Source organism: Staurois parvus, unplaced genomic scaffold, assembly GCF_062004578.1.
Source record: "Staurois parvus isolate SC_StPar_1 unplaced genomic scaffold, SC_StPar_1.0 ptg000470l, whole genome shotgun sequence".
In the NCBI taxonomy this organism is placed as follows: Eukaryota; Metazoa; Chordata; class Amphibia; order Anura; family Ranidae; genus Staurois; species Staurois parvus.
Window position 1 is genome coordinate 5,891,931 of NW_028318266.1, and position 15,564 is coordinate 5,907,494.

At 40.5% G+C, this 15,564-nt stretch overlaps 2 protein-coding genes across 2 annotated transcripts; both read right to left on the bottom strand.

Moving 5' to 3' along the window:
• Positions 1 to 1,077: 1,077 nt before the first annotated feature.
• LOC149452654 (olfactory receptor 1468-like) lies at positions 1,078 to 1,968 on the bottom strand. Its single transcript, XM_089689321.1, has one exon. It carries the CDS (start codon positions 1,957 to 1,959, stop codon positions 1,078 to 1,080), a length of 882 nt encoding a protein of 293 aa, XP_089545447.1. The 5' UTR covers positions 1,960 to 1,968.
• Positions 1,969 to 12,608: 10,640 nt separating this feature from the next.
• On the bottom strand, positions 12,609 to 13,442 carry LOC149452655 (olfactory receptor 1J1-like). Its single transcript, XM_089689322.1, has one exon. It carries the CDS (start codon positions 13,440 to 13,442, stop codon positions 12,609 to 12,611), a length of 834 nt encoding a protein of 277 aa, XP_089545448.1.
• Between the last annotated feature and the right edge of the window lie 2,122 nt (positions 13,443 to 15,564).

Genomic DNA, 15,564 nt, shown 5'->3' on the forward strand with positions numbered 1-15,564 from the left:
AAAATAATATACATTTAAGTCAATAATATAATCAAACCAAAAACACTGAAATGTGAAATATAGCGCCAAGTTTGCACATCGCTGAGCAAAGTCGCAGAATCGTTTTCAGTGTCTGATGAGGAATTTCCCCCACGAATCATTATCACTCAATTCTGCAAGTGGTTCTGATTTACTATCGCTGTTCTCTAGCTGGGCTAAAACCGCTTTTCACCTAAAGGGACGCTTTTTGGACGCCATTGGACGTTTCTCAGTTTCCAGGCAGAAAGAACAGTAAAAATGCAGGCAGGGCGCCGGACAAAGCACTCGGGACAAAATGTATGTGAAATGGTTTTATACAGGAATGTTATACTATGTGATTTTAGTGTATTGAGTGAATGTCACTTTTTGTCATTTTCAAATTTCACGCCAGTTCTGTCCCCCGTACGTCCCGACGTTGCAGGGGATGGAACACAGATGACAGATGCCGGCATCGGCCGGATTACATTGCCGGGGACACTGCAGGGGGGACATCGCGGGAGCGCAGGACAAGGTAAGTGATCGAGGGATTCCGGAGCAACGCTGCAGGATAAGCCCGAGTGTAGCTCAGGGTTACCACTTGTGGTGCTGAAACTTTACCGCCAGCTACACTCGGGAATACCGCCAGGGAGGTTAAAAAAGATTTTCAATAGAACATTGAGTAGGTGGTCAGCATCACCTCCCGCAATTCGTCAGCGGTTCCCACGACAATTACTCCTACATTCGCACAATTCCATCATCGTATTCTGTAGTATTGACTTCTACTTAGGTATCGTATTTGCTCGTCTTCCCCCTACAGATTTTTACCGCAAGACAATATGGTAGGAGGCCAAACGTCTCTTTCTTTTTAGCACTTGACAAGCATACCTGAATATTACAGGCACAACCCTGTCGTGGCCTAGTTCATCCACACTGTTTGGTTTTGCGTTGGACCTCATTTACCTTTGTATGATACATGCTTTGCTGTATGTCCTATGTACACTTCATCTGTACATTTTCGTGTGATCACTTGTATCTTGTTTTCAATAAACTTTGTTTTTTGGAAAAAAAAAAAAAAGATTTTCAATAATTAGCCCTTTGGCTATGAACAAGATTATTTACTATTTTCTTGATATCTTTATTCCTCAAGCTGTATATAAAAGGATTTACAAAGGGAGTAAAAACAGTGTACAACAATGGCATTATCTTACTGATCGTTTGTAATTGGCCTTCATTTGGAATCAGATATGAAGAAGTTAGGGTTCCATAAAATATAAAGACAACGGTGAGATGGGAGCTACAAGTGGAAAATAATTTTAGTCTTCCTGAAAAGGAGGAGATCTGTAACAGACTTAAAACAATACAAGTATATGAAACCACAATCACTAGGAAGGGTACAATTAGCACAGGGAAGCACAACAAGGTTTCTTCCATGTTAATTCTGGATGTATCTGAACAAGAAAGTTCCACAAGAGGATTTAAATCACAATAGAAATAGTCGATAACATTTGGCCCACAAAACTCTAGTTGGCATAAGCTAACTGTGGAAATGAATGCCATGGAACAAGCCAACAGCCAGGACACAAGAACTAAATGAATGCAAAGAGTTTGTTTCATAATGGAGACATAATGCAGAGGAGAGCAGATGGCTACATAGCGGTCATAGGACATCACCGTCAGAAGGTAACATTCAAATGTTTCAATTGAACAAAATACATAATACTGAATGATGCAACCAGAAAAGGATATGGAGGTCCGCCCATGTAGGACAATATTTAACATGTTAGGAGCAATATCTGTGATCAGCATGATGTCGGATATAGAGAGTTGGGAGAGGAAGAAGTACATGGGGGAATGAAGGGTCTTACTGTACCACACCAGCATGAGGATCACAAAGTTTCCACATATTGTCCCAATGTATATAATAAGGACCACGGTGAAGAGCAGCAGATTATATACAGCCATGCTGCTGAACCCCAAAAAGAAAAATGTGGTGACTTTGCCTTTGTGTGTGGTCTGTGTTGTAGAAGAGAAGAAAAGACTAAACTTTTATACATTTTAGCAGTGGAATGAAAAGCACAGGTGAAACTCGAAAAATTAGAATATCGTGCAAAAGTTCATTTATTTCAGTGCAGCAACTTAAAAAGTGAAACTAATATATGAGATAGACTCATTACATGCAAAGCAAGATAGTTCAAGCCGTGATTTGTCATCATTGTGATGATTATGGCTTACAGCTCATGAAAACCCCAAATCCACAATCTCAGAAAATGAGAATATTCCATGCAATCAATAAAACAAGGATTGTACATAGAACAATATCGCACCTCTGAAAAGTAGAAGCATGCATATGTACTCAGTACTTGGTTTGGGCCCCTTTTGCAGCAATTACTGCCTCAATGCGGCATGGCATGGAAGCTATCAGCCTGTGGCACTGCTGAGGTGTTATGGAAGACCAGGATGCTTCAATAGCGGCCTTCAGCTCTTCTGCATTTTTCGGTCTCATGTCTCTCATCTTTCTCTTGGCAATGCCCCATAGATTCTCTATGGGGTTCAGGTCAGGTGAGTTTGCTGTCCAATCAAGCACAGTAATCCCAAGGTCATTGAAACAGTTTTTCAAGTTTCACCTGTATATTTTCACTTTGCAAAATGAATGATAGTAAAAAAAGGTGGATCTGTGTGCCTTTTAACCACTTGACGCCCTGCCACTGTAGAAATACGGCGGCAGGGCAGCACGGGCAGGCAAAACCAAGTTTTAAAACGTGTGTTTTGTAAACAGATAGGGGGCACGCGCGAGGCGCGCCGCCACCCTATCTGTCCCACCGATCACCATCGCGGATGTCAGTCGCCGGGTCACAGCCGGTCCTTACCGGCTGTTTTCCGGCGATCGGCGGCAAACAGTGACAGACAGCACAGGTGCAGTAGCTGTGCTGTCTGTCACTTCCCTGACAGCTCGAGGACGAGCTGATCGAGAAAGAAGAGTTTCTCTCTCTCGATCAGCCTTGTCCCCTGCAGCACCCTAGTAAATTTCGTTTGGGTGCAACATTGCATGACCGCGCAATTATCAGTTGAATTAGTGCAGCGCCGAGTAGCAAAAAGAGGCCTGGCTATTATGGGGGGTAAATCCTCTGGAGCTCAAGTGGTTAAATACCCAACCACAATCAAAGGAAAAAAACAAGATTTTTGCTGCCACGTATTTGGTTGATTGTAAACATGGCGTTGTTATTTAATAACCTCAGAGAATATTTCTTTTGCTAAGTGGACAGTTCTTACTATCTTAATAAATCAACCCCTTATTTTGTATATGATGATAAATGACATGCAAATCCAGAGGAAGCGTACAAAACACAACGTAGCTCTTTATAACTAAGACGGACTTAAAGTGGTTGTAAAGGCTGAAGATGTTTTACCTTCATGCATTCTATGTGTGCTGCCCCTCCCTACAACCCCCTAATACTCCCCTGAACCCCCTCTTGATCCAAAGATGCGTACGGGAGTCTCGGCTGTCCTGGGTCTCTCTCTCCTCATTGGATGGGACACAGCAGTGGGAACTATTGGCTCCCACTGTTGTCAATGTTAGCCAGTGAGCCAATGAGGAGAGAGAGGGAGACACATCTCTATTTTTCTTCTGGATGCATAGAGCGAAGCTTGGGAGCGAGCATGCACCAGTGCCCCCATAGCAAGTGGCTTACTGGTCAAGAGGGAGGAGCCAGGAGTGCCAGAGGGGGACTCGAGAAGAAGAGGATCTGGGCTGCTCTGTGCAAAACCATTGCATAGAGCAGACAAGTATGATTTTTTTTTTTTTAACTGAACATTTAATATAATTTTCTAAAGTGGAACTATGTGCAAAATTAAAATTATATACTGTACCGTATATGCTATATACATATATATATATATATATATATATATATATATATATATACAGTATACATAATATTTAATATTCATCATCTCCCACTGCTGTCAATCATAGCCAGTGAGCCAATGGGAAGAGAGAGGAAGACGTGTCTCTATGTGTCTTATGGATGCATAGAGCGAAGCTTGTGAGTGAGCATGCACCAGAGCCCCCATAGCAAGCAGCTTCCTATTGGGGGCACTGGTCAGGGGGGGGTAGCCAGGAGTGCCAGAGGGGGACTTGAGAAGAAGAGGATATGGGCTGCTCTGTGCAAAACCATTGCACAGAGCAGGCAAGTATGGCATGTTTTTTTTTTTAACTGAACCTTTAACCTCCCTATGTCCATATTTCTGTGCTCAAAGTGGTAAATTTTTTTGCATGGAAATATGTTCTTTTTTTATTGTAGGCCTGTAATTTTTAGGAATAACTCACTGAAATCTGTCCGAACAAGAGTCTAGTAAACATCCCGGGGATGATAAAACTTTAAACACGAAATCATAAATTATAATATAATAATTAATCATAAAAATAATAATATAATAATAATAAATTTAATTCAATAATATAATCAAACCAAAAACACTGAAATGTGAAATATAGTACCAAGTTCACACATCGCTGAGCTCAGTCGCAGAATCGTTTTCAGTGTCTGATGAGGAATTTCCCCCACGAATCATTATCACTCAATTCTGCAAGTGGTTCTGATTTACTATCGCTGTTCTCTAGCCGGTCTAAAACCGCTTTTGACCTAAAGGGACGCTTTTTGGACACCATGGACTTTTCTCAGTTTCCAGGCAGAAAGAACAGTAAAAATGCAGGCAGGGCGCCGGACAAAGCACTCGGGACAAAATGTATGTGAAATGGTTTGATACAGGAATGTTATACTATGAGATTTTAGTGTATTTAGTGAATGTCACTTTTTAAAATTTTTAAATTTCATGCCGGTTACGTCTCCCGTACATCCCGACGTCGCAGGGAACAGAACCCAGAAGACAGATTCCGGCATCATGGGGCCCCTGGGCAATAGGGGATCATGGGGCCTCTGTGTCCTCGCCCACACTCAAACCACACCCAAAAAAGCCTATGAAAGGTACCAGGCATCTCATGGGGCCCCCCTACTGACCCCGGGTCCTCGGGCAGTACCCGAGTTTCCAAATGGTCAGTCCCTGATATATATATAAATATATATATATATATAATATACATAATATTTAAGAAGAAAAAAGTTTCACAATTAAATCCCCCACAGCTGTCATCTTTTGTATCCCCTCCCCTTCCTTTAGATTGTAAGCTCCATGAGCCGGGCCCTCCTATTCTTTCTGTATTGAATTGTATTGTAATTGTAATGTTCCCCTTTATACTGTAAAGTGCTTCGCAAACTGTTGGCGCCATAAATCCTGTATAATAATAATTACAGTTGCAAAGCAATATGAGTCATTTATACCACTTTAGTATTTGGCTTACACACACTATAATGCCATGACAGAAGTGGGAAATGATGCTCACTGACTGCTCAAAACACTACACTATAGAAATTATTATTTAGCAAAATATTTTTTTTTTCATCTAGTTTTTGAAAATTTACAAAAAAAAATGTACTTACCCCATTCATTAGCAATCTGTCATAGAAATCCATAGATGGTTAAAATGAATTGACATTTACCAACAAAAACACAATGTCATTTTTTAAATAAATATAGCTGAAAAAAAAATTAAATTACGAATGCAGTTCATGTTTTATATCACAAGAATTGTCTTTATAAGCATTTCTTTTTACCATGATTTCTATTTAAGATTGAAAAAAAAGCAGACATGTATGAGGTCATAAATTAAATGAAACAGAAGAAGAACAAGAGAGAAATAAGTATATTATATATCTTTTGTAAGTGTTAAACACATGATGTGTGTCGGTGGATAAGCCCCATTGACCAAATAAGACATCGTTTTGCACACAAAAATTTATATATTTCTTTGTGCAGATTAAAGTTTCCATAGGGAGTAATCAAGATCTCTTTGGAATTATGTTTGTGATATGTTTCTATCAATGTATTATTTTTAGAATATTTAATTTTGTAGCAGTGTATTGTTCAGAGACATCAGTGTAACATTTACATGAAACCAGTGCTGAAATACATAAGTAGCCTTTCACTACTTATCTCTCCTTCTGCAATGCTAGTTCCCTGGCTGCCGTGGTGATCCAGTAGGTTCAAAGCATACTTCCAGGCATTTTGTTTTAATAAAATAGGTCCCTTAGACAGAGCACAAAATATAAATGGCCATGATACATACCCTCAGTCTGGGGCTATGTCCCTCACTATCAGGGGCGGACTGACAACTCATGGGGCCCCCGGGCAATAGGGGATCATGGGGTCCCTGTGTCCTTGCCCAAACTCAAAAAAGCCTATGAAAAAGGTACCAGGGGCATCTCATGGGGCCCCCTACTGACCCCGGGCCCTCGGGCAGTGACCGAGTTTCCAAATGGTCAGTCCGCCCCTGCTCACTACCTATTTTTTGCTGTAAGATGCCCCCAGTCTGCCAGGTAGAATGGCACCCAGTGTAATTTAACCCCTTCACACCTAAGGATAAAACAAATCTTAATGCCTAATTAAAATTTGGGAACTTTGATATGTGTTAGTAAATCTGTACATATCACAACTACTTTGTACATCCAGGTGGATTATACCTTGTTTTTTTTTATGGACAGATTGGACTTTCATTTGGTGGTAAATGTTATTGGATATCTCCTGATTTTTTTTTATTATCAAAGGAAAAGTGGCCCAAAATAGTAAAAAAAATAAATAAATATATATATATATATATATATATATATATATATTCTATTTTATTTTTTTACTGTGTGTTTCTTGTTAGTACCATAACCTACCACCAAAGGACAACCCAAAATATATTTTCTAGCTCCTGATAATCTAGAGATACCACATATGTTATTTGTTGTTTGAACCTGTAGTACAGCCCGGACACAATAGTGCACATTTTGTTTTTTTGGCCAACCTAAAACACTGATACTAATTTAAAAAAAAATCCTGACCTTTGACCTTGACTTTTGACCCTGACGTTGACCCAAACACTAACCCTGGAACTGACCTAGAACAAGCCTTGATCTAGGTATATTTTCTTTTCTTATTTTAATATTTGTTTATTTTTACACACAGTTTTTTTAATCTCTCTGCAAGGAGAGCGAGATACAATGTATCTCTCTCCTGCATTCAGAGAGAAGAAAACACAAGGGTGGGCTTTACAGTGACTGATCACTATGACATCCAATGAGGGGCTACCACAGCGATCAGGTGACCCTGAATCAGGAGTTTCCGGTCCCAATCGTTAGTGTGGGAACCTTGGTGAAACCCTGTTCTTTGTGCTGGGAGCGCACCATGTGGTCCAGTTCGGTGAGGCCGCATATTTGTGTGATGTCAGCGCCAAGGGGTTAATCAAGAAGGCTTACTATGAATAAGTCTGCTTCACTTTATGCATTCAGAGTAAACTGCCTGGGCTGAAATAAAAGATGAAAAGAAAAAGACCCAGTAGTCCAGTCTGAAGACTGTGCATGGTTGGTCCCTAGGGCTCTTCCTATAGTGCAAAAGAATGCAAAATATATTTGCACTAGTGATGGGTTGAACACACCTGGTTCAGTTCATGCTAGAGCATTCAAACAGACCAAAAGTTCACCGTGAATATTGAACCTTAATTCGATTCTATACAACTTGAACTTGCAAATTCAAAAGTGCCCATTTTGAAAGCTGATATGCAAGGTATTGGCCATAAAAGTGGTAAGGGGACTCAGGGACTGTCCTGAGGGATATGAATCAGTGACATTTTTTTTTTCAAAAAGTACCATTTTTAAAGTGGCAGTCATTTTTCATTGTTTAAAGTAAAAAAAAAATAAAAATTAATTTAAATATCATGCCGGGGGGTCCACTTAAACTACCTGCAAAGTTGCACATCTGTACAATGTATAGAATCTGCTGTAGCAGGACTGACTTTTTTTTTTTTAAATGATATGTTTATAGAAAAAAAAAAACAGTGTGGTGCCCCCCCCCCCCCCTCCAATATATACCAAATGTGTTTTTTTAATGTATTATTTGCTTATATTATTTTCATTTTAATTATTATTCTTTATTTAATTGTTTTGTTTTTTTCAGGGAGAGTATTCTCCCCTCTGTCCTATATAGTGTGGGGTGGATACAGTGCACTGTGACAGTGCAGTGCATTGTGGGGTATTTGGTGGGCGAACAGTTGGTGGTGCCTTCACACCGTCACCCTTATTCTTGATGACCTTGCTCTAAAAATTCTAATTATATGAAACTGTCATACAGGTGTAGAAAAACTGGGTCTTGGGTGTTGGTGGTGCCTGAACACTGTAACCCCTCACAGTTACTCTTGCTGGGTGCAGGAATGGGCCCTGCAGTTACAAACTGTTGACAATTATAGAAAAGTGGTAACAAAAATTGAAATTACATGCACTTGTGAAACAGGAGGTGAAAAATTGGTCCTTGGGTGTTGGTGGTGCCCTAAACCAAAAAAAGTGTTGGAAGCTAGCAAAATCAGGGTTCAGGAATAGGATAGGCAGTCTTCAAGGGATCCCAGATCCCTAACAAATTGAATCAGTTACATCAGCATCAGAGGCAAGATAGTTGCTGTTGATCAAGGACTGATTCATTTTGATAAAAGTCAGCTGGTCAACGGAGTCTGTTGACAGGCACATTCTTTTATCCATCCCGAAACCTCCAACAGCACTGAATGTGCGTTCAGAAAGCACGCTGGATTCAGAAGAGGCCAGTAGCTTGATGGCATATAGAGCAAATTCTGGCCAATGATCCATCCTCAAGACCCAGTAACCTAGTGAATGCTCTGTTGGAAAGGTCTCCAAGTCTGCTCTTGCCCCTATACAATCCTGCACCATACTGTGCAGACGCTGCCGATGGGTGCTTAAATTTAACAGCCCTGGGCGCTGAGGACTAAAGTACTGTCTAAAGGCATTGATCAGCCGGCTGCCTTCTCCACCGCTCTTCCTTTGACAGAACGAGGCCTCAGAAACACGTTGTCTTGTAAATGGTAACCTCCAATGTCTGAAAAGGTGTTACACAACTTTTTTTCAAGGCTTTCCCAAGATGTTTCATCCTCTGCTCCCTCTGCGAAGACTGGATGAGCTCTGCAACATTACCCTTGTAACGTGGATCAAGAACGATTGCCAACCAGCATTGATCCCTCTCCTTGATAACACAAATCCTCTGGTCCTTAGGCAGGCTTTGCAGAATCAGGGAGCCCACGCAGCATATGTTTGAGGAGGCAGGAGATTCTGAGTCCTCAAATAGCCTTTGATCTGTGCACTGTGAAGAGCCATAAAGGAGTGCTGAAGATAAACAGGTACACCTATGAAGAAGGTTTTGCCTAATCTCTGTGTATTATCCAAGGCTAGTCACTTCAGTTGGCATATGTAAAGCAGCTATATATGGATCGAAATTCGGCTGGTTCAGCAGGGACCAGCTAATTTTCAATCTATGCGTAAACTGTTGATGCTCTATAAATCCTGTATAATAATAATAATATATATGGACAGGTTGGTTGTATAGACATCCATCTACTGATGGACTTCTGTACAACCAGCCTATTGGGTTTTACCTGAACAAAAGTGCCACAGGCTATAGCCAGCAATACAAATCAATGTGTTCTGATGGCTGGAAAGGCTCCCTGCCATCTGAACACAATTACACAGCAGGAGTGACTACTTCACCTTCCTTAAATGGTTGGATAGTGGAATTGAATCTTTTTTTTATGTTTCAATATTTTTATTGAGTTTTCAAGGATAAACATGGAAGAACAGGGAAAAGAGATAAGGTTAAATCATACAACATTACAGTAGGCAAATATGGTTGATCAGTTTGTTGTAGATCTGCCCTCCGGACAAACGGGTATTAGTCTTGTTTAGCAATATCATCAGAGGTATTTGTGTGCCTTTGAAGGGCCTTGGTGAGGAGTTAGGGGGATTAGGGGGGGGGGATGGTGGTGGAGAGGTGGGGGGGGTAGGGTGGGAATGAGGAATATAACTGGGGAATTGAGTAGATACCAGTCTTAGTGCGGGGTGTGAGTTCATTTCCTGAGATGTCATCAAGGTTGTATATTACATTTAGGGTGGTTTAGCCATCGGGTCCACTGGAGATTGAATTTGTGATAGGAGGAAGTGTTGATTGCGGATAGTTTTTCCATTTGGCATTGAGTGTTAAGGTCTGTAATCAATGGTGTGATTGTGGGGGTATTGTTTGTGTTCCATAGTCTAGTAATATTAATTTTTGCGGCAAAGAGTATATGGGTAATAATTGTTCTGGAGCTTGGAGGGAGTTTCTCGATTCCAATGTGTAGGAGTGCTAGTGATGGGTTTGAATCTTTTTTTTAATTCATCCTGCTTGTTGAATAAAAAAAAATGATTAGTGTCTTTCCAGCTTAAAGGTTTACAACTATTTTAGCTTTTATGAAACCACCTTTAAAAGTCAATGCTGGAATCCATACATAATCCACAGAGGTTATTTATTAAAAATAAAGTGGTGGAACATACAGCAGAAGGCTAGCACTTTTCATCCGGATCCTCATCTTTCTACAGGAGTACCTCCCCAATTAGGGGTGCCACCACAACACCCGTTGGAGCTTTCCTCTTCTGTTGCAGCGATGACTAAGAAGAATAAGTAGGAACAGACGGGGCCGGATGAGTCCAGACCTGGACGCATCACAATCCTGTGCAATGTCCTTATGTCTCTTTTGGTCAGTTAACCATGTCAACCAAGCTTATGGTTATCAGACGATGTTTTCCCAGAAACTGTATATGCCGTCATAATCTTTGATACTGGACCTTTGCGACATGGCAAATAAATTGGCAACTTCAGTCACAGAGGCACCAACAAAGAGGCACCAACAATTTAGAAGCTCAGTAAGCTCTGACATGACTCTTTATTGCTAGCAGAAAAATGACAAAAGTGAGGCTTCCCACCTGTTAGCTAGGTGTCTCATCACACAGCAGAAGCAAAAGAATGTTGCATAATTTCTGTTTCAATGCAAAACGTGTCGTTACTTTCACACCTGCAAATCATGTAGTGTTTCCATTCATATTTTATCTAACCTCTGAAGATATGACTGATAATGAACTTTCTGCTTCTATTGATTTCAATGAGGTTTGGATTCCGGATCCAAACTTTGATAATGTTCACTGAACCAGACCTGGGTACGTTCACCTCATTATTAGTCACAAGTGTTTTGGAAGCCATATTAGGGAATATACATCAATTAGGATGTATTCGATTATGTCAAGAAGAACTCAGATGGGGTGCCTTTGCTTGTATGAAGTATTTCTAATGGAGCAATACTGTATGTGCCACTTCATAGTACCTTAACCTCCTTGGCGGTATTCCCGAGTGTAGCTCGGGGTAACATTTCAGTACCACAAACGGTAACCCCGAGCTACACTCAGGAATACCCTGCGGCGCTGCTCCGGCATGTGTTCTTCACTTACCTTACCCTGCGCTCCAACGATGTGTCCCCTGCAGCGTCCCCGGCCATCTCCTCCGGCCGATGCCGGCATCCGGCTTCTGTGTCCTGTCCCTGTGACGTCGGGACGTACGGGCGCCGCTGGCGGCGGGAAATTTAAAAATTTTAAAAAATGTCTTTTTTATTTTTAAAAATTTTTTTTTTTACATTTTACATAGTAAAACATTGCTGTCTCAACCAATTTCACATACATCTCTTCCCGAGTGCTTTGTCCTGCGCCCTGCCTGCATTTTGTCTGTTCTTTCTGCCTGGAAACTGAGAAATGTCCATGGCGTCCAAAAAGTGTCCCTTTAGGTCAAAAGCGGTTTAGATCAGCTAGGAGAACAGCGATCAAAATCAGAACCACTTGCAGAATTGAGTGATAATGATTTTTGGCGGAAATTCATCATCAGACACTGAAAACGATTTTGCAACTTTGCTCAGCAATGTGCGAACTTGGCGCTATATTTCACATTTCAGTGTTTTTGGTTTGATTATATTATTGAATTAAATGTATTATTATTATATTATTATTTTTTATGATTATTTATTAAATTATACTTTATGATTACGTGTTTCAAATTTTATCCTACCCGGGATGTTTACTAGACTCTTGTTCGGACAGATTTCAGTGAGTTATTCCTAAAAATTACAGGCCTACAATAAAAAAAAACTACATATTTCCATGCAAAAAAATGGTACCGCTTTCAGCACAAAAAATCGGAAAGAATCATACCGCCGAGGAGGTTAATAAAAGTGAGATTCCCAAACCTCCATTTAGTTTAAGCAAACATAGAGTAGTCCTATTCACTTTGGGGCATACAGGACCCTATATGAATTTCAGTATCTTATTTTGTAAAGATTGAAAGATTAATTTGTGGACCTGATCAGGTAGCACTCGAAAGTGATAGAGAAGTTTAGGGAGGAGAAGGGTAATACAAAGAGATCTGGTATTAATTCCAAGCAGATAGTAGTGATTTAATTTTCTGAAACAGGGTGGGATTGTTAGATAGGTAGTGGGCCGAGTAGGTAGGTGTAAAGTAGACTCCAAGACACAGCAATCTATTAGATCATATGAAATTATTTTCAATAGAAAATAAGGAAGGGATATACAGTAATCACTGCTATAGACTTTGATTGGTTCACTTATATACTTGTGAAGAATCCACATTTTGAAAGAGCGTCAACATATTTTCTTTGTTTTTAACAAAGGTTTTGGAAAAAGAGCCCTTTGCTTATATGCAACATTTTTTAAAATATCCTTGATATCTTTATTCCTTAAGCTGTATATGAAAGGGTTTATAAAGGGAGTAAAAACAGTGTACAACAATGACACTATCTTATTGGTCATTTGTGATTGGCCTTCCTTTGGAATCAGATATGAAGCAATTAAGGTTCCGTAAAATATAAACACCACAGTGAGATGGGAGCTACAAGTAGAAAAGGATTTGAGTCTTCCTGAAAAAGAGGATATCTTTAACAGAGTTAAAACAATATAAGTATATGAAACCACAATCAGAAGGAAGGGTAATAATAAGACAGGAAAACTCAACAAGGTAACTTCAACTTGTAATATGGATGAATCTGAACAAGAAAGTTCTACCAGAGGATTGAAATCACAGAAGAAAAAGTCAATAACATTTGGTCCACAGAATTCTAGCTGACATAAGCCAAGCGTTAGTATCAATGTGGCAGAACAACTCAACAGACAGGATGCGAGAACTAATTTCATGCAATGTGTTTGTTTCATAATGGAGACATAATGCAGAGGAGAGCAGATGGCTACATAGCGGTCATAGGACATCACCGTCAGAAGGTAACATTCAAATGCTTCTGTTGAACTAAAGATATAATACTGAGTGATGCAACCAGAGTAGGATATGGCGGTCTTGTCATGTAGGACAATATTTAACATGTTAGGAGCAATATCTGTGATCAGAATGATGTCAGATATAGATAGTTGGGAGAGGAAGAAGTACATGGGGGAGTGTAGAGTTTTGCTATAAAATACCAGCATGATGATCAAAAAGTTTCCACAAATTGTCACAAAGTATATAATAAAGACCAAGGAGAAGAGCAGCAGGTTATATATGGTTATGCTCTTAAATCCCAAAAAATAAAATGTGGTGACATTGTCTTTAGAAGTAGCCTGTGTAATGTGGGAGAAGGAAATATTAATATAACATTGTCACAATGTATATCATAAGAAGCAAGGTAAAGAGCAGCAGATTATACTGTATATGTTCAAGCAGTTGAATCCCAAAAAAAAGAATGTGGTGAAATTGCCTTTATATACGGTGTGTGTGTGTGTAGTGAAGAAATTATTAATTTAAAATTTAATTAAGTTTAAGAAATATAATACCTTAAGTATATTGTAATCTCATTTTTGTTTGTGTGCAAAAATCCTGAATAGTTTCCTTTTAGTTTTCTTACAAAAAACACAGCGGGGTGTAGGGGTTGGGGAGGGGAATTTACTAAAACTGGTGCACACAGAATCTTGAGTTTCTAACTTCAGCTTGTTCAATTAAGCTTTGACAATAAAGCCTGGAAGCTGGGGGATGTGGCTTCAAGCCCAGCTAAGATGGAAACTTTCTGAAGGAGCTGCCAACTGCCTTGCAAGAAATGCCTAAGATGACAGACCTCCAAGGCATCATGGCAGACATTAAATCCATACTTGCCTCTGCTATTGCTGATCTCCGAGTGGACCTGGGCACTGTCAGAGAGGAGAGGCTCACTACGGCAGAGCAGAGAGTACATCATGAAGAAGCTATCTCCAGCTTACAACAGCTTATGGCCTGATACAATCATAATCTCATAGAGATTCAGTGCCATTTGGAAGACCTTGATAATAGAGGCCACAGGCGCATTCTCCAACTGCGGGGGATTCTAGAGATGGTGGAGCAGGAGCAGATCTCGCAAGCCCTACAAACTCTTTTTAGTGAGCTCCTTGAGAGGCCTCCGGATACACCAGTTTTGTTTGAATGGGCCCATCATGTGCTACTTGGTGTGGGGGGACATAGAACCCCCTAGGGACATAGTCTGCTGCTTTGTGGACTTCCAATTTAAAGAAGAGGTTCTGCACACGGTTTGCACCCAGGAGGAGATCACCTTTAATGGAGACACAGTCCAGGTCTTTCAGGATCTTTCTTCCTTTACCCTGCATAATCGTAGAACCTTGCGACCACTCCTGGCTGTCCTGTGATAGTGACAGATTACATTTCTTAAGTGCATCTGCACCATTTTTGCTCTGTGTGGCACCTGCCTGATGTGTTGCTCCTGGAGTGGTATCAGAAATTCCGGCTCCCTAATAGCTTCCCTGTACCCTCCATGCGGACCTCTGAACAGACCTCCAGACCCCCAAGTTGATTCACTTTGGCCAGAAAGAGCATGGATCCCCAAGACCCGAGTCCCATGGCAGAGATCTGAAGGCTGCGAGGCACCCAGACTCTTCCTGATGTCTAAGACTGCCTATAGCTTGACTGAACATTAGCAGATATGTTTTTGAAAGTTTTGCTTATCCGGGTTATACTACTATATAGATCTCACATTGGAGTGTGGGATGGTGGTTAATTGTTAGCTTTATGTAGTTTCCTACACTTTTCATGTTGCTTTAATTGATAAGGGTTATCATGCAATCTTGTTTAGCCTTAGCCTTCTCTTTGGTGATTTGAGGAGGATTTAAGGAAGAGAACGTAGTGATATCTTGCATAGGTTCCCTAGGCCCGGCTTTGACTAGCTGATCGTTTTACTGGTAACTTATCTTCACACAAATCCCTGGGGGGAGGGGATGTATACCCCCCTGGCAGCCCCCCCCCCATATTATTATTATACAGTATTTATATAGCGCCAAAAAGTTTGCTCAGCGCTGTACATTATAGTGGGGGACAGAACATGTGACAATACAGTGACAATACAATACAATATTATTATTATTATACAGTATTTATAAAGCACCAATAGTACATTACAAAGGGGGACAAAACATGTGACAGTACAATAACAATACAATGCGATACACGAGGGGTTCGAGGGCCCTGCTCCTTGGAGCTTACAATCTAGGAGGGAGGGGATAGTGATACAGGAGGAGATAGCTGTGGGGGATGGAGTGGTAGGAAAAGTGGAGGAGGTTTGGAATTAGC